We start from the raw sequence: 19,560 nt of genomic DNA on the forward strand, positions 1-19,560 counted from the left end.
GAATCATTGGACTCACAGTTTTTCCATCACATAAGGGTTTCGGCAAAGAACTTCTCTTTCCAACTAGAAAATTTTAAATCCCTGTGGTTCCCAGTATACCTGTCTTCACTCTTGAGATGAGTCTTTGATCCTGTGATCCTTAGCTGGAGTTCGGTGACTGCTGGGACCAGCCACTATCACTTAAGGCAGATGAGATTTCCCAGCCTTTTGCCTAGCTACCTTCATTCCCACCAGAAACTTAATGTTGCCTGGAATTTAGATGGGAAATTTAGACTTGGCACCACAACCTCCCAGCAGTTCCTCTTGTTGTATCCTCAGGAAAGAAATGACTACAGCTCACAGTACTCTTGCCCTGTTTCCTTTAAACCGGGTTTTTAACAAGTTTAGATTTTGTTCTTCCGTTCCCTCCCAAAACTTGATGCAGATTGGCAATTCTGAAATGGTATGTCTTTTGGAGATTCAAATCTTCGTTGAAGTTGTGTATTTCAGAGAGGCAGTTTGCTTTAGCATACAGGAGTGCAGCTTCACTCCATCAGCATTTTCCTCTGGAAAGTAAAGCGTACTGCAGTAAGGTTTGTTCTTGAATACAAGGGGAAAATTTGCTCCAAGACAAAGAGGCAGGACCCTTGAGTGTCAGCCTCATCAATCTCAGGAACCTCCCTCATAACAAAGGCAGGGGTGGGCAGGCACTTAGACTTCTGGAACCTCTTCATGCCCTAGTCCTAAGTCTGGGTGTCTGCACCCCTCCTCAGCTGGCCACAGTTCTCTGACATTGTAACGGCCTGGGCCTCTCTTTATCCCCAGGCTAGGAACACTGGTAGTTTCATGGTACACTGAAGAGTTAAGAGCCTGAGTTAAAGGCTTTTAGCACACAATTAAATGCAGCTTGTGATATTATTGTATTATCTGAGACTTAATCGTAAGCTTGAGGGACTCTAAGGGCATTTGTGTTTCTTTGGTTTCCCATGATGGGGGTTTCTGTGAAAGGCTTATTGATTTGGCTTCCCCTTGGGACGTGTTTGGCCAGAAGCTAATGCTGAACACCAAGGATCCTGAAAGTCCCGCAGACCCCAGTTGGTTCTGTTCCCCAGGACAGTGATAGTAAAACAGAGCATCCCTTTTTCTTCAGTACACAGCATGGGGTTGGGCAGTAGTAGGGTGATACGGGTGATGGTTGACTTTTTTGGCCTCTTGCTGGACACTGGAGGTCTTCACAGAATCGGATCAGTTAGCCCCAGACACAGGACGGAGAAGTACCCAGATAGAGGGGAAAGAAGCCCACACTTCAAGGTGCAGGTATTCTGAGAATGTCTAAGACAAGTTGTGATACAACAGCAAAGAGTCAGCAAATGATGAAAGCATCCTTGCAGTTCTCATGCAGGAAACAGAATCCTCTCAGAATTTGTTTCCAGGTCCAATCAGGGTTGGGTGGGATGTTGTGATTTTGCTTGTTTTGACCTCTGTTAAAGAGGAGTTTTTTGTTTTTCCCAGGTGAGCTGCTTTGGAGGGATTGGGTGTGGTGATGGGTAACCAGCATTTCTGCCTATGGAAACTTGGCCTGTTTGAAGTTGCATTCAGTCTCTTGTCTGTTTGTCTCTGCCCTGTGTCCCCAGGTACAGCTGAATGCTGGCCAGCTGCAGTATATTCGCTTAGCCCAGCCTGTATCAGGCACCCAAGTTGTACAGGGACAGATCCAGACACTTGCCACCAATGCCCAACAGGTATGTGTCCCAAAGATGCAGAGCTTGAGTTGGAGACCAGCAAGAGCTGAGCTGATTTCTGTCTGGAAAGAGGTCCTCAGCGTATAACTGTCTCACCACTTCCTCTGTTTGCAAGGACCACCTTCACATCTGCTCGGCACCTTATGGGACGGGGTAACAAGAGGATTTCGTTTCAAAATGCTTCTCTTTTCATCCTGTTCTCTAGGGCTAAAGGCAGGGGAAACCTTGAGGATGTGTGAAGAACGCCTGTTGTATGGATGTGCCTGTTTGACTATGGGAAGCATTTGGACAGGTTCCCTAGTGAACAGGCTACGTTTCCATCTTTAAACTTGAATAGCTGTTGTGTCCTGGTACCTTCTGTGCCCTTTGAAAAGCTTAGATTTTATCCCCTTCCTTGTCACACATCCGTGATCAGAGTTATTTGCCCTCTTATCTCTCATTCCTTAAAATATTCAAGGCCATGAGTCACAGATACTAAGGACTACCTCCTTGGGTTTGAGGGGCAGGGGGTATGAGCATGATTTGCAGTGGGTAGGGATGCTGGTCAAGGGGAGGCATTGTTAATGGATTCTTTTGCCTCAGACCCAAAAAAAGCAGCAATCGTTTAAGAGCTGGACCTGTCTGGCCCAGTTGCATTTCTGGTGATGTATCTATTGACAGTGGTGACAGAGCTGAGTTTGTAGAGCAGGTCTCCAAAGATCTCATTTGGAGGAATGAGCCAAAAGCAAGGCTTCTAAGTTTCATATAGTCTCTGGGATCTTTAAAAGGCTGTTCTAAACCAGTTTTCCCTGGCTTGCCTGAGGACTTGGACTTTTCCATAATTTCCTTGGGGCTTTCCAACACTGCTTCAGATCACAAAGACTGGGCACACTCTTGGGTACTAAACCCACCCCACTCCCCCACCCCCTTTTTTTTAAATCAAACTTTTAAGATTCTTCCCTGGGATCTAAAAACCTTTTATGATATGGGTGTGGGACAGAATGAGAAGGGAAGTGTTATCCAGAGGTCAGTTTGGGGAGCCAAAAATACAACCAGAAAGTGGGGAGAGTTGGATGTACAGAGAGGAGAGGAGCAAGAGAGAGGCACCTGAGGACAGTCAAAGTCTCTGTAAGAACAGGTTATAATCATGACAGCATGGCATATACTAAGGGTTCAACAAATGTTTGCTGAATTTATTTTGAAAAAGAATCATCTGTTAACAGATTTTAAAGGTAAATGAAACTCTTCTCAGCTGATATTAGTGGCAATCCTGAGGGCCATAAGGCAGTTAACCTGACTATCTTTGGAGGCTATTTTCAATTCATCTGAGGTTCGTTCCTTTATTTGGCAGACAGTTTTTGAATGCTTGCTTTTTCACTGGCAGTATAAGACAAAGCTTCACTCCTGCCTTGGCGTCTTGTACACTAGTGGAAAGAAAAAACGGAAATACGGAATAATAATAATAGTTTCATAGTAATCCTTTCATCCTTTTCCCCTTAGACTCATGGGTAGGCCTGACAGGATGTTTTTGACCATAGTGAGGACACCTGAGAGGACAGTCCTTACCTGGCAGGTTGGCTCTGATGATGCAGGACATGGCACACAGAAGACACTGCTAGCCAAATGTTCCGTAGACACGTACACACTCACACATACTGCAGTTGTCTACCAAGCCTCACTTCTACATGTCAGGAAATTTATTTGAAAATTCATTTAAATGAATTCTCATACAAGATTTTAAATATATGTGATGAAAGTCCTGCCCTCTCCCTTGTTCAGGGACTGTCTCCTCCTCCCTCTCTTGGCCCAGTGGGTGGCACGATGTTTCTCAGGAAATAAAAATACTTCATAGATTTGCTACCAGGGCAAGGCCACCTGCTTGCCAGGGTGTTACATATTCCAGTCAGATAATCTGGGTGATAGGGGTTTGGTTTGGAGCCCACCTTCCAAGAATGAAAGGGACTACTCACCATTTTGCCCAGTATTTTTTAATCTGGCTTCACTGACAGAAAGGCAGGCCTTTAGGGGTCCTGCCTAAACCATAGCAGGTGAGCACCTAGCAGCTCGATTTTCCATTTGACTTGAGCCTCCAGCCTCAGGAAGATCTTGGGGGTGTGGGTAGAAGGGTCTAGGAATAGGCAGACATTAAGAGTTGGGTGTGGAAGTTGTGTATTCGAGTCCTCCAAGGTCTCTGTGTGCCTCTGTATTGCCAACTCTGTAGGGAGCCCTCAGTGCTTGGTACTGGGAGAGGGCTTCTTTTTTCTGCTACTCACCAAGCACATGATGTGTGCCAGGCCTCCCTCTGGGCACTGGATGTACTTTATGACACTCTCGGCAGTGGGCTGATGGGTGAGCTGAACATGCCTACTCTATCATCTTGATTTCTACAGATCACGCAGACAGAGGTCCAACAAGGACAGCAACAGTTCAGCCAGTTCACAGATGGACAGGTAGGGCATCCAGCCCCGGGCAGGGTCAAGGGAGTGGTGTTGTGGGTGGGGTATCTGGACTTGGATGATTAGGACAACTGCTCAGTTCTTTAATAGTAATGAACCCCCATAGAAATTGTTAAAAATAAGTAGTCTTTGTATCATAGATTTATAGTCTTGTGGGAGCTAAAAATAATCTTCAACATTGTATAGCTCAAATTCCCATTTTGCAGATGAGTAAACAAAGCCCCACAGATGGGTATACCTTGTCAGACTTGCTCATCTGTTCATTATAGAGCTAGGACTAGAATGACAGTCTCCTATTTCCATCTTGATAGCTATTTTTTCCTCTTAAACTGTGCTGCCGCTTAATAGCATGGATTAGCAGAAATGCACGGCATATGTGACCTCTGAACTCCCTCAGTGCTCAGAATTCGGTCTTTCTAAACGCTCTCAAAGAAGGAGTCTCCCTGTCCCTTCCCCCTTTCTCCTCACCCTAAGGCTCCAGAGACCCTGGGGACACAACAGGATGATATAGACAAGCTGATGTTTTCTGCTGCCTGGAGGGGAGAGGAGCCAGCAAGAGGACCTGCCTCAGGGGTCTGTCAGCATCAGGCGCCAGGCTCATGTGCTAGGGCTCCTGTAGGCTCTTGGTTTCTTTTGGAGGCACCTGAGAAACCAAGTGACTCGTTGGCCTAGTTTTCCTAAGTGGTCGTATTAGCATCTTCTCCAGTCCTCATGGGTCTTGGCTGTAGTGTTTAGTCCTGTCTATCCACCCTTTCAACAAGGCCCAGGTTGGAAATGCAGCGTCAGTTTAGCTTTAGCCTGAACCATATATTTGGAGGAGAGGAGAGGAACAGTGAGTAATCTTACTGCCCCTGCCAATGAAGATTAACAAGAGTTGGGGAAATGCTGATTTCCAAGCTGCTGGTACAGTCGCTTGAATTGCTTGTGTTTGTCACAGAAGAACAGCGTGCAGTAAGCTCCCGCCTCTGAGCTAACAGGAGAGGCAGAGCCCAGAGAAGTGAAAGCGACAGGAAATTCAACTCACTGCACCTTTTCCCTGCCCACCACACACACACACCCTCACACTGGGCTGGCGCCTCCTATGTCTGCTGTGCCCAACCCCAGCAGAGCTCCACACCCTCTCCTCCCTCTGATGCCTTGCAGTGGGTGGTGGTTGAAGTATCTGGTACCCCAAACCAACTCGAGGCCCATAGGGAGCTGCATGCCGCTCTTCCAGGGGTGACCTCACTTTCTCCTTTCCACCCCTCGCAGCAGCTCTACCAGATCCAGCAAGTCACCATGCCTGCAGGCCAGGACCTTGCCCAGCCCATGTTCATCCAGTCAGCTAACCAGCCAGCCGATGGGCAGGCCCCCCAGGTGACCGGCGACTGAAGGCCTGACTGGGAAGGCCAAGGACACCCAACACAATTTTTGCCATACAACCCCAGGCGATGGGCACAGCCTCCCTCCCCAGAGGACCCGGGCCGACCTCAGCGCCTCCTGCAGGCTAGGACACTGGTGCACTTGCCCCATGCCTGGGGGCTGAGATTCTCCAACAGAAAGATGCAATATTTTTTATTTCCTTTTTCCCATTCTCTTCCTCCCCCCACCCCCACCCCAAGGAATCAATATTTCAGTTTGTTGAGCTGTGTGTCCAATGCTATGAAATGAACATATTAAATAACATATTTATGGCATTTTCTTGAAGAGTGGTTGAGGAAATGTTTCTTCTTTTCGTTTTGTTTTTGGTTCTCACCGCTACTTCCTTTTAGGAGCAAATCTCCCCAGAGCTATGTGTTGCCATCTCCTGACTCTGGGAACAGCTGCTGCCCCCAGGATTCGCTACCTTGCTCTGCCCTCAGATTAAATTAGGTGTATGTGTGTACCTGCTTTTTGACTCATGGCCCTCTCTGCACCCCTGCTCTCACCCCAGGACTCTGTATATTTGCATCCAGAGGCCATGGAAACATTCCTTAAACTTAAAAGATGAACTCATTCCCCATGGGGAGTGAATGGTTTCATTCCCAAACCCTTTCTCTCCCAGGGACCCAAGGAGACTAGAACTTTGAGCATTTGCCCATTTCTTCCTCTCCCACCCGGTTTTTATTTTTTCAATGCATTATAAATTGTGCTAGTCTCCTTTGCTGCATGGACTTCAAACTGCATGAAATGCAATAAACCTCATTTTAGATAATTTATAGTCTGGGTTTCTGTGTCTGGGAGCATTCATGGGGTCACTCTGCTTGGGAATGGCTTAGATGATTTGCTTGCCCTCTGGATGAGTGGTTAGAAAGGAGGGGGGCTGTCCAACACTGAGGGTATACTTAAGCTGCATATCTGATTCAAACTGAGATGTTCAGCTGATTGTAAAAGTGATCCACATCAAAATCCACTTAAGGTACCTTCTTGCCTTTTTTCTGGATGACACACATGTGCCAGACTGAGCTGTGCCCTGTTTTGATTGACGGTTGAGAGGACATCTCACATGGAGAAAACTGGCTCCGACCTACAAATTAGGACCTAGATAGCCACCTCCTCCCTCTCCTGCCTGGCACAGACTAGTACTCAGCTGCCTGCTGTGGCCATTCTCACTGTTATGGCCTGTGCCCTGGAGGGCAGCCTACGTCCGTGTCAGGCGGCAGATCACAAGGATTCTGTAGCCAGTGTCTGCCGGTGGGTAACTGCAGCATGTAGAAGCCAGGAATGAACCATTTTTCTTCCCTCCACTATGCCATCCTTACAATTAGAATAAACGCCCCCAAAACAATGCTGATGGAGTCAATTCCAACGCAGCAAACCCCATAGGTGCTACTGCCCCCATAGTGTTTCCTAAGTTAGAATAAATGTTTTGCAGAAGCAAAACTGGCAACGTCTTTCTGTGAAGTAGCTGGTGGGTTCAAACTGCTGTGCTTTCAGCTAGCTGTCCAGTGCTTAGCTGCTGCACCACCAGGGCTTACATTAGGATAAGGCCTGTTACCACAGAAAGAGCAATGAACTTGCTGGGCCCAGATGCCAAAGATACATTCATTCTCTGATAGAAATACATTATAGAACTAGGATGGGGCTGGAGTGGGGAAGAGGCTTATAGTACATGATTTCTTGTCTGGTCCTGATACTCTTAAAATTACCAGATTCTCCGTCACTGTAAGCCATGGTGGTGGGAGGGCATAAATTAGTTTTCAAGAAATACTTAATAAAGGTCAGAGAAGACTACTGCCCTCTTTTCTTCTGCCACTCCCAACTAGGAGATCCTCAGATCTCTTGGATCTGCTTGAGTATCTTGTCTAACTTCAGGTCTGGTCAGTTGTTCCCTTTCCTTTCCCAACTGGGGGTTGGGGTGTGAGTACCTGCTGACCATACCTCCTGGATGCTTTTAATACCTCTTATCAACTATTTCATTTTAATTCATTCAAAGTGTACTTGATTTCATTCCACAAGAAAAACTGAAGTAGTTCACAATGGAAACAGGCACAACAAAATGTTAAGTGCCATCGAGTTTATTCTCACGGTGACCCTATATAGGCTTTCTGAAGAGCAGCTGGTGGGTTTGAACCATTGACATTGTGGTTAGCAGTCCAGTGCTTATAACACCATACCAGGAGTCTAATAAAATACTGTTTTTAAGTACCAAGTCAGTTCCAACCCATAGTGACCCTGTATAGGGTTTCTGAGGAGCAACTGGTGAGCTTGAACAGCCAACCTTGCAGTTCAAATCCATTAACCCACAGCACCACACCACACTAGGACTTCGTTCGGCAGTACATACATTAAATGTGTAACTATACAGAGGGGAAAAAAAAAGAATTAGGAAAAATATAATGGAATAGGAAATCAGGATCATGGAAAACAACACAAATGTATTGGCTATAAAGACCTACATTGTTAGAATTATATTCGTCCTGAGCGTCCTGGCTGCCAAAGCAAAAAGAGACCAGAAAAGGAAGCAAAGTAGCATTCATTTGCAAAGACAAAGATTTTTTTTAATTTCGTTTTTAAGACTTGGGATGTATGGTGACCTTACAGTCTCATCCAGGTAGGTAAAGTTGACTCTTGTCGTGACATGTCTGTAGATGTCTGAGCAGCACACACATCCCTGTAGCAGTGAATCAAGGGCAGCTCCGCTCAAGCTTCAGCTGCTTCTGGTAAAAGCTCTCTTGCTGTTCTTTGACCCATTCCTGAAAGGCCGTGTTTGGAATTTCAAACCAGTCAATGACTCCCCGTTGTCCCCATAGAATACCATTCTTGGAAATGTTTCGATCAGTTGTGATTGGCAATTATCTGTCCTGCAGAGCACGTTCCCTTTAAATTGCCCCGCCAGCAAGCTGGCCCATCAGGCTGTAAACAAACACTTTTGTCTAGCTAGCCCTAGAGAGCCCCTATCTAATACCCAGCACGATCCCCTTACATCCGGAGCGCTCTTCAAACACTTTTTGTAGCACTTACAGCATCCGTCCTCCTGATGATCTTCACAGTGACCTTTCCAGAGACTGGGAGAGGATCGTCATCTCTGTGTTAGAAATGGAGTCAGGAGGCCCAGAGAAGTGCAATGACTTGCCCAAGGTCACTGTGTGAATTAGGGGTGTAGCTGAAACCAGAACATGCTTGACCCCCCTGGGCATGCACAACCTCCTGATAAGGAATTGGAGGTGGAGGCGGAGAACTTATTAGGTGTAAACGGTCTCTTTTTTTCTTTGCACACCTCAATGCCACTGGTTTAGCCCTGAACACATGAGAGTAGTTGGGAGTAACTTTCTTGAGTCTCCACGTGTGGGATGCTGGAGATGGAGGCCCGGGGGGGTGGGGGGTGGGTGCTTGGGGATTAGAAACCTACAAACCTACCATCTAGCTGGCCGCCTTGCCACTTAGTTCTGCCAACTGGCCACAAGGGGGCCATGCTGCATACAGCACCCGCTGGAGTCTGGGCGGTGCCCAGTCCCACCGTCATTCTAATTTGAGATTATTCTGTTATGGGATATGAATGGAGTCCTGGTGTGACACCGGAGGATGAACACTGATCTGCTAACTGAAAGGTTGATGGTTCAAACCCACCAGCCAACTCTCAGAAACCCTATACAGGCTCCCTATGAGTTGGAGCTGACTCGATGGCACTTAACAATAATGGGATATGAAGGCACTCTGGTGACACAGTGGGTAAGCAACTCACCTCCTAACCCCTATCAGCTGTTCGGCAGGAGAAATATATGGCAGCCAGCTTAGGTAAAGATTATTCTGCCCTATAGGGCCACTAAAGGAACCCTGGTAGCTTGGCTGCTAACCACAAGGTCAGTAGTTGAAATCTACCAATCAATGAGTAGGAGAAAGATGAGGCTTTTGACTCCTGTAAAGATTTATAGCCTTGGAAACCCTATATAGGGTCACTGTGAGTTGGAACTGACAGTACACAACGACATAGGGCCACTATGTGGAATTGATTCGATTGACAACCTACAATTACAATGGTTATTCTTAAGCAATACAGCTGTCCCCTTCCCAATGGGCACTAGATCTTAAACCCCCTTCCTGATAAGACCCTTTTCCTTCCTAAAGCAATATAGTGAGGGCTGGAAACACTACCCTCTCCAGAGTTTTGTATCAGGGTAAGTGTTGAGGTTTTTAATAAGGACTTTCTGGCAGCCCAAGTTCATTTAGGGCCTTCTGACCTCCCCAGCTTTATTTCCTTCCATTTTCTCTCTTCCCCACCCCCTGCATGGTATAATCCTGTCACAATTATTGGTCCCTTAACTCATGTTTTCTGAATGTGCTGGCCTCTCTGCCTGGAAGGAATGCCCTTACACTTTGTTTTCCACTTATTGGTCTCCTATATAGCCAGTCTCTGGAGAAGGATATTGTGTTTGGTAAGGTGGAGGGTCAGAGAAAAAGAGGAAGACCCCCAGCGAGATGGATTGGCCAAGTGGCAGCATCAGTAGGCTCAAGTGTGTCAACTGTTGTGAGGTTGACCCAGGACTGGGCAGTGTTTCATTCTGTTGTACGTAGGGTTGCTATGATTTGGTACTGACTTGATGGCACCTAACAACAATATAGCCATCAAGACCCAGTTTAAATGGCCCTCTCTGAGAAACTTCTAATTCCTCGAGCAGAGTCAGCAAAGACCTCTTTGTTGCACCTATAGCAACTTCTACAACCTGTTTCTATTTTTTTTAATGTGTTCCTTTTTTTTTTTAAGCTTTCATTGTATATTGAGTGAAGGCTTGCAGGACAGATCAATTTTACATTCAGCAGATCACTGTAATGATTACAATACCTTCCATGCACCCTTAGCCAACAGTATTTACCTCTGTTACCTTTTATTTTTTGATGTACACAACACTCCACATCATAAGTATATATTTGTTTAAATGTCCAAAGGGCACATTTTGTAAGCCAGCCTCCTGTCCGCAGGCACACTGCTTTTCTTAGTCCATGGGCTTAGAGACCACTGCTGCTCTGTCTCTGTATGCCATCACCTTGCCTCCGCCATCATCTCTATTGTCGCTGCTTTTCTGGTTAGGATCCCTCACTCCTCTCATGTTTCTCCATCTTGATGGTCCTAGTGTCCCATTCCTGAGACAGATAAACTGCTCCCCTTTTAGTTGCACCTTTTCTACATTTACAGTTGTGACCATCACCATTAAAGCTGAAAACAATTGCTCACAATTGTACCATAAAGTCTTATCCCCCTCATTACCAGACCCATCTGGACAGAAGATAAATTATTCAGTTGAGTTTCTGTCTTATTCCCTGCGTTCTGACACTAAACACCCTCATGAAAACTTGTAAGCCAGCCACTTCATGCCTTTATAGCCCCCAATTTTGGTAGCTGAAGTTTAACTTGCCCACTGTACTGAGGAGACATGCTTTATCCTTGATATGGAGAATCCCTCCCTATTTGATCAGAATTTTGAGCAGCCTCATCCATAACCAAGGGTCCAGTTGATCGGGTTGTACCAATTTACTCTTACTCCCTGTATCATACTTCTTTATCTTTACCTGGTCAAATTCTGGTCACCAAGGCATCCATGCTAGGCCCAATGGGTACAACCTGTATTGTTAGTGCATACATACACAGTCATTTAGCTAATATTTCTTTGACACTTCTATGGGCATTGCAAATACAGAAGGAAGCAAGCCAGATGAGGTCCCTGCTTTCATGGTGCTTACATCTGGAGGTGGGATAGGAGTGGAAATGGGGCAAACCGACAGTAAACACAATACTCAGGTTCTGAAGACACTCTGTATTGCTGTGTTAGAATTTTCTGTTTCTGTCTTCTTTATAGATTGTTCAGCGGCCTCTCGTACCTCCAGGGCCCCTCATGGGACCATGGCACCAAAAGGGCAGTAATAATTAGATGAGTGAGTGAGTGACCGTGAACCCTATCCTGCAGCCAAACCACAGTCAGGGTCTCCAACACACCACGCACATGCCCACCTCTGCTCATTGCTTTCTTACTTTTTTCTTGTTGTCATGGGCAGTGACAAAATGCTATGGAGGAGAATCTATCTGAAATGAGATACTTAAATGGATAATCTCATTTCCTTCTTACATCCACATTAGGTAGGCATTTCCCCCATTTTTCAGTAAAGAAGAAGCTGAGGCTCAGAGAGGTTAAGAAATTACTCATGGGCTTCAGTTGGTTGAGTGGGGCCCAATGTTCCAAGAAGCCCCTTTCCCAGGCGGTCCAGCTAGCTCAGCCCCATGGCCTTGTCCCTCTGTCTATGATTCTTGCTTCAGATAGTGAACTTGCTTCAGAAAGTTGCCCCAACCAACTCCTGAGTAGAGACTTAGCCTTTGTCCCACAGCCCCAGCCTCCTGTAAGGTGGGAAAACAAGAACAGAAAGCTATCAAGAGAGCATACAGCTATGAACAGAAGTAACTAGGAGTATTAGAAACGAAAACTAAAGTTGCTAACACAGAGGGGGGTAAAAATCAGTAGATGGGTTAGTAAACTAGATACAGCTGAAGAGAAAATTCATGAATTAGAAGCTAAAACCGAGGAAATCTTACAGAACCTCTGTAAGGAGGCATCTGATCACTTGGGCATGGGCAACTTGAGCATCACCTCCTCACAGCCTCCAGATGAGTGCTGGACCTGCAGCCCAGGAAGAGGGGATAGGAGGACAGAAGGCAGGCACTCAGGAGGAAAGAGACTGAGCTGGGGCCCAACTGTGCCAGGCTGAGGAGAGATCTGAAGCAGCCCTGAGCCTCCAGCCTTTGTTTAGAACCTTGGCCCTCCATTGTACCCCTCCTTTCTCTGAGCTTCCAATCCCTCCTTCAAGCCCCTACGTTCTCCCTGTCAGCAAAGATCTGTGGGACAGACACTTTCTAAGATTTTTGTATGTGTGAAAATCTTGTTATTTTGCCCTTTCATTTAAATAATGTTTTGGCAAGGTATGGAATTCTAGGTTCACAATAACTTGCCCTCAGCACTCTAAAGATGCTATTCCATTGTCTTTTGGCATCTGCTGTTGCTGGTGAAACGCTTACTGTCAATTCAATTATTGGGTCTTAATAGATAAGCTATCTTTTCTTTCCAGTGGCTTTTAGAATTTTCTCTGTATTTTTTAGACTCTACACTTTGACTACAAGGTGTCTAGATGTATACGTTTTGTTTTGTTTTTAAAGATATCTTACTAGGCAGTCTATGGCCCTTTTAAACTAGAAACTCATGTCGTATTTCTGAAAAGTGCTTAGTCACTCTTTCCAGTATCTTCTTCTGGAACGAATAATACGTATGCTGGAGTTTCTCATTCAATCTTCAATGTCTTTTTTTCTTTTTATTGTTTAATCTATTGCCCTATGCTGGGTTCTGTAAGATTTCCTCAGTTTTTAGCTTCTAATTCACAAATTTTCTCTTCAGCTGTATCTAGTTTACTAACCCATCTACTGATTTTGTTTCCCCTCTGTGTTAGCAACTTTAGTTTTCATTTCTAATATTTCTAGTTACTTCTGTTCATAGCTGCATGCTCTCTTGAAAGCTTTCTGTTCTTGTTTTGTAACTGCTATTCCTTTCTGCATCTTCTTGAAGATTTTAACTACAATAAACTCTCAGATTACTTCATTATCTCTACATACCTAAGTATGAATTCTTCTATTAGAGTGATGTCTCACAAAGCATGGCACTTCTTAATTCTTTGAAGTTTATCCTTGAGATCTTTTCCACCCATTTTCTTGATTGTGCCCTGGGCTGTGGGAGCCACCCTAAAGGATGAGTTCTCAGTTCTCAGTCTCTCAAACTGTTTAGAAGTATACCAGCTCCAATCTAGCTTTTATAATAGGGTCTTAGCTTGAGGTTTTTACATGGCGTGGGTATTGACTCCTGGCCCCACATCCCATGTGAACAGGCTTGAGGTGTCATACTTGCTAGGGGACTATTTTCATCCAAAGCCAGGGACAGGTGGCTAGCAGGCAGAGATATTTAATCCTGTTCCTGGCAGGCAGTGCTTTCCAGGCCAAGACTTTAAGCAGGACACCTACTGGAGCTCTCACCACACATGGGGTCTGCAGTTTTGTGTATCATCCCTGCTGGAACACAGAAATCCCTTCACAGGTCCAGCTTCAATTCCTGCTTACCACCAGGAATTCCCTCTCATTTCTGCTACTTAGAGATTGCTCTGTCTTGCTTTTGAGTTTAGGTATATATTTTTCATTTAAAGAACTTCCCCAGAGTTTATCTTGCATATCTTATATTTGAAGGAGGAAGAATTTCAATAAATGTTGGATCAAGCTTGACCTGAAAGTCCCCATTGGTTTTCTGAGCCTCCATCCACGTCACTGAGCCCCTAGCTTCTTTTGAGGCCCCATTTTTCTCCTTCAGCCCCCATCTCTTTTACTAAGTCTCATTTCTTTTCTGAGTCCCCCTCCCTGCCACTCAATCTTTAGTCCCTCCTACTGACATCATCTCCTTGGGAGTCCTCATCCAAGTTTCTCCCACGGGTGTGGGAACATGGAAGCTCTTTTCCATTGCACATTCAGCAACTCAGAAATGTCATTTGTCCTCATTTTCCAACCAACACCATCCTTCATTGAGACCATGAAGTCTACCAGCAGGTCATAGTTGTGTTGTCTTTTGCTTGGTCTTTAGGAATTGAGGTCAAGAGGAAGAATCCTGAATTCTGGTGGCGGAGAAGCAGCACAAGAAGGGATGGCTTTGACCTTCATTTCCATACCCCCTTCTCCCTGCTGTGTCTCCTCCTCCAACCCTTAGGATCAATGGGGGTCCACTTTCGCTGATCTCAGCAACACTGCTCCCTCTCCCCGTTCTATGGCTGGGAGCTGGCTGCTTGTAGGCTGGGGAGAGCTCAGTGGCACACCTCGATCTGGGGGAACAGATATTCCATGGGTCCCTCCAGCACCTTTTACATGCTGGGTAGCCCAGGTTTGTCCTTTCTCAGTCATACCAGGAAAAGGAAGCAGGCCTTCTCTTCCTCCTGCTTTTGGAGGAGATGGAGCACCAGAGGTCATTACCCATGAACACCCTCCACTCCAGCCCCTCCTAGGAAGCCTGCCCAGGGAGAAGAGCTGCAAGGACCAGGGAATTGCCCCAGCATCTCCCCCTTCACCTCTGCCACTCCAGACATACGCCTGAAGATGAGCAAGAGCAGTGATTCTTGTTAGTACAGCTCCGTGCATGGCCCCGGCTCTTACATGCATTTCACCTTCTGAATGGCGGCCAGGGAAATGGGGAAAGGTGGAGCGACTTGTCAGAGGTCACCAGCTAATCTAGAGGCAGAACCAGGACTGGAAGTCCAGCTGTGACCCAGAGTGCAGTGATCTTTCTGCTCTGGACACTGCTACTGGCCCTGGGCAATGGAACTCCCTTGTTAACTCCGAGTGCTACCAAGAGAACCACAGCTTCTGCAGCATGCTCAGGTTCAAGTCCTGGCTGGCTAGACTCCCCATTTCCCAGCATGCCAAACTGGAGCCTTCAGCTGACATTTAAGTACCCCTTACTTTTCCTCTCTCATGCTAGCATCCTCCCCATCCCACCTACACACACACACACACACACACACACACACACACACGCACGCGCGCGCGCACGCACGCATCCTACAGCATAAGGGTTAAGGACTATACTATGCAAGTTGCTTCTGAGCCTCAGTGTTTTATGTGAACCGTACAACTTCACAGGGTTGTGATTCTGAAACAGAAAATGCGAGTAAAGCTTCCCACACAAAGTCCAGTTTTGAGTGGGTTTGAACTGCCAACCTTTTTTGATTAGCAGCTGAGAGCTTTCCCGTTGAGCCACCAGGGCGCCTTCTTTAATAATAGCAGTAGGTATTATTGGCTGTACTTTTCTGCTTTTTAAAATCCTCTCCACCCTTCAAAGCTCAAAGTCCCACCCTCGTCTCCCCAAAAGTGCCCTCTCTCATTGTCTGTGACAATTTCTCCCTCCTTGGACCTCTAGTAGTCTTTAGAATGGGAAGAAAAGCCTGCAGGAGGGGATGTGTGTGAAGGTGGAAAACGTCTGGGCTGTGGGGAAGGAAGAAGCTGGGGACCCTGACCTCTACTCTAATTCTACCACAGCACCTCTGCTTGAATGGTTTTTACACATGGGGGCACCACTTCATGATTTTATCCATTAAAAAGATTCTATTGTGTGGCACCAAAGAATAAGTACTGAACCTCAAGATTGTTTTATACTGCAAATGGCGGTTCAAACTCACCAGCCACTCCTTGGAAGCCCTATACAGTGTTGCTATGAGTTGGAACCAACTCTCTGGCACTTAGAACAACAACAGCATTGCTAATAAAGATTCCTGGTGTGGTGCTGTAGGGTAAGCTCAGGACTGCAAGTTTGGTTTGAACCACAAAGTTGGCAGTTCAAACTCATCAGTCGCTCCTCGGAAACCCTATACAGGGTTGCTATAATTCGGAACCGACTCTCCTCCGGCACTTAACAACAACAAACATTGTTAATGAAGTCTGAAGACCACCTTCCACTCCTGGAAAGGAATCTGAGTCCTTGGTTGACCTGAGGTCAGAGTCAATGACAGACCTAAAGCTGGTCCTAGGAACCCAAGTCCCAGTCTGTTCCTCTTCCAAACATCACTCTTTTCAGACCTGTGGACCCCTGTCCCTCTTAGGAGTAAGTCTTAAAGAACAAGGACTGAGGTACCTAGGGATCTCCTAAGCTCACAGCACTGCCCTGGTCTGAGACCCCAGAACACCGTGGGTGACTGGCAGAAAGAAAGTTCTGGGCTCACCAAATGGCTGTGCATCCTTTGATGAGGCTCAGCTTTCTCACACACAAAGGGTGGTGCTTTGCACTAGAGGGGACTTGGCACACAGTGGGTGCTTGACAAATGGGAGCTCTCTCACTTCCCCCCTTCCTCGAAATCAATACGCCTTCCATTGATGGATGCAGGTGACAGTGATGGATTATAGGAGATCCTGGAGCCCTGCCCCCTTCTCATTAGTCAGAGTGGGGAAGGGACTTGGTCAGGCAGTGCCATGGGGGTGTCCAGGCAGAGCGTGGAAATGCTGGTGGTGCTACTAGAGAGGGAGGTGAGGAGAGTGGGTGGGAAAGAAGTTGCTGAGGATGGGGTGAAGAGAACAGGTGGGAGAGAGAGGGTGGGGAAACAGCATACACACCCCTCCTGTGGAGGGGCTGAACACACACAGTCCTCCAGTGGGGGAGCCTGAGACAGCTGTTTGCTCAGAAAAGTGTCTTAGTCACTAAAGGCTACAGTGGGGAAAGTCTGTCCTCCCAGTCATGTCCTGGGAATCCGGATGGGGGCAGGAAGGCCGCTGGGTGACCCTTAGATTGGCCACCTGTCCTCTCTAAACTGGACTTTCTCCTCTGCCTCCTTCACTCCCACGTAAACACCAAAGACACTTTGCTTAAAGCCTCTTGGGACCATTTCCTCCATCCCCTTGTCCCTGGGGAAGAGTTCTGTGTCTCTCCACTTTGAAAAGCAGTTGATCTGCCTGCCCCTCCATTACGCAGGCCACAGTTCAGGGAAATTCTTCATGAGATCTCACTCCCAAGCCTCTAGTTACAACCCCAGTCCCTTTGCCTCTGCGGCCTTTCAGGGGCTAATCTGGAGCTGGAGTTGGAAAAGAGAATGAGAAACCCTCTTCCTGAATAAGGGCCCCTTCACAGGGAGAAGGGACCTTTGCAGTCCCCTACATGGGGCTTCCTGGAGAAGGGAGGCCTGGAACCAGGGCGATTCATGTTTGAGAATCAAATTTCCCAAAATGATGGGTAATTTCTAATATGGGTATTGATAAGGGCAGCCTGGGTTTGAGTTCAGAAAGACCTGCCCCCCCCCCCCAATATCACAACTACTTTCCCTGCAGGTGGGACCTTGGACAAGAGGACAGTGCCCCACATCTGGAGGGTGTCTGCCTCAGCTCAGACTGGGTTAGCCCAACCCAGGCATGGTGCGCAAAGCCAGGCCCTGGGTTTCTAGTTGCCAGTCCAGGGTCAGGGCATCACCTGCCCAGGGGCACTAGGCTCTGGCCCTGGGTGCGTCCAGAGTCAAGAACAGCCTTGGAGATCCAGGTCAGACCCACGTTTCCCACACCAGAAGGCACTCCTAGCTAGGCAGGCAGGAAAGGGTCACTACGGGGGTAGTAGCATGGCCCCCCAGCCCCCCAGCCCCTTCCTTGCCTGCCTGACAACAGCCCTGCTTCCCTCCCTTCTCCGCTGGTGCTCAGCAGATCAATGCTGCCTTTGCTGACAGCTGAGAATCGAGCTTGCCTTCCCACCTCCTCCTCCCCCTCCCACTCAGCTCTGTCCCCCGAGATCCTCGCGGAGGAACCGGGAAGAGTTTGCTGCGGAAGCGCTTCACCCTAGGGCAGGGCCTGCAGAGGGAATGGCTGGTGTGGTCCCTGCTTTCAGCCAGTGAGGAGGAAAGGAAGATGGGAAAACCCAAATTACCACCCAGTGCAGGACTGGGAAGGCTGAAGGGAAAGGACCGCCCCTTAGAGCTTGAGAGAGATGGAAGTCAGGCACTAAGAACTTTCCAGAGGAGACTGGGGGGCGGGGGGGGGGCGGGGTGTCTCCCTCCTTCTGGGTGGGATTCTGTGGGCATCCTACCACAAACGTTGGTTCTGTAGCAGACCTGGGACCCTCCTGCCCTGTCCCTCACCTCTTTGGACAAAGAACAGCATGTATCCCCCTGGCCACTCTGTGCACATACCAGGAAAACCGCAAAGCTGAAACAAACCTTGCAAAATTGAGTAACAGGAAGAGTGTTTAACTGAAAAATTTCTACCCCACAGCTAACAACACCTGCTTGTACACCCATATGTAACCAACCTGTATATAAGCTGACATTTTCAAGCACTCGGGGTCAGAGTGGTTTAAGCAATAGCTGACACTCTGTCCGCCGGCAATAAACCTTGCTCTCCTGAGATCCGGGACTGAGTCTCTTACTCTGCGCCGCGCCATAGCAGTTCGATGCTCACCTCCCAACACCTCTTAAGCCCTGAATTTGGCTGCCTGAGCTGGGAGCGAGGCGCGGGGGACCTCCGTTCGGATAGGCAGGGAGCACGTCCCCTCCATCAGGGTATTCCCCTTTTGGGGCAAGTGGTCTAACTGGGAAATTCTTCTGGAGATGACAAGCTCAGAGAGGGTAGAGGGTGGAAGGGAAAGCTGATATAGGGAGACCCACCATGCTGCATACAGTCTGCCACCACGCCCCAGGCTTCAGGTAAGCACAGGCTATCTGCCTACCCAGCCACACCCTGCACAACGAGCAAAGGGCATGACCCAACCAGAATACACCTCACTGCTGCATCACCACATACTTCATTCTCACCCACAGCACCCCCATTCCCCCCACCTTCACTGACTCAGTCCCCACCACTTTGCAACGTCTCAGCCACTCACTGCGTACACCAACTATTAGACACCTCTTCAACCCTTCACGCCTAAATCCTACGACACCACGTCCATCCTCGACCGCAGCCACCACTCCACACTCCACTCCCCACTTTCCACAAGTACACATCAGGCGTCCCACTCCAACCTGGCCTTCAGGTGCTCCCCCCCGCACACACACTCACTGCCCACCACTTGCATGCGCCCAGCCTCTCTGCTCTGAGCGCTGCCCTCGCGGGCCCAGCCACGCGGGCCGGGCCGGTCACCGGCTCCGCGGCCCGTGCGCTTGGCCCGACCGCCTTCTCCGCGCCGGTCCCCTCCCTCCTCCTGGCCTCGCTCGCCCGCTCCCTCCCGATTTGGGAAGGCGGCCGCGGGGCGGGAGGAGGCGGGCGGGGGAGGAACGGGGCGGGGGAGGGTGACATGTGAGCGGCGCGCCGGCGGCAGGTGGAAAGGCGAGCGGCATGGAGCGCGTAATAAGAGAGTTGGAGTCGGAAAGAGCCGCCCCAGTCGCCGGGGAAGCGGGCTGTCAGTGCGGGCTCCGGCGGCCCCCAGGCTCCGAGCGCCCACCCCCGACCCCGGAACGGCCCTGGCTCGGCC

General features: G+C 48.1%; 1 protein-coding gene across 4 annotated transcripts in view; it reads left to right on the forward strand.

Annotated features, from left to right (window-relative positions):
- NFYC (nuclear transcription factor Y, gamma) overlaps positions 1-6,329 on the forward strand; it is a 114,644-nt gene extending 108,315 nt beyond the window's left edge. The window contains exons 8-10 of one of the 4 annotated variants that reach the window (XM_006867594.1): positions 1,614-1,721; positions 4,091-4,150; positions 5,408-6,329. In XM_006867594.1, the coding sequence (XP_006867656.1) occupies positions 1,614-1,721; positions 4,091-4,150; positions 5,408-5,527 (288 nt within the window). In that variant the 3' untranslated portion in view covers positions 5,528-6,329. The remainder of the gene's footprint in view (positions 1-1,613; positions 1,722-4,090; positions 4,151-5,407) is intronic. The other 3 variants (XM_006867595.1, XM_006867596.1, XM_006867597.1) reach the window with 3 other exon arrangements.
- The last annotated feature ends 13,231 nt before the right edge of the window (positions 6,330-19,560 follow it).

The sequence above is a fragment of the Chrysochloris asiatica genome, unplaced genomic scaffold, assembly GCF_000296735.1.
Source record: "Chrysochloris asiatica unplaced genomic scaffold, ChrAsi1.0 scaffold00106, whole genome shotgun sequence".
NCBI classification, from domain to species: Eukaryota; Metazoa; Chordata; class Mammalia; order Afrosoricida; family Chrysochloridae; genus Chrysochloris; species Chrysochloris asiatica.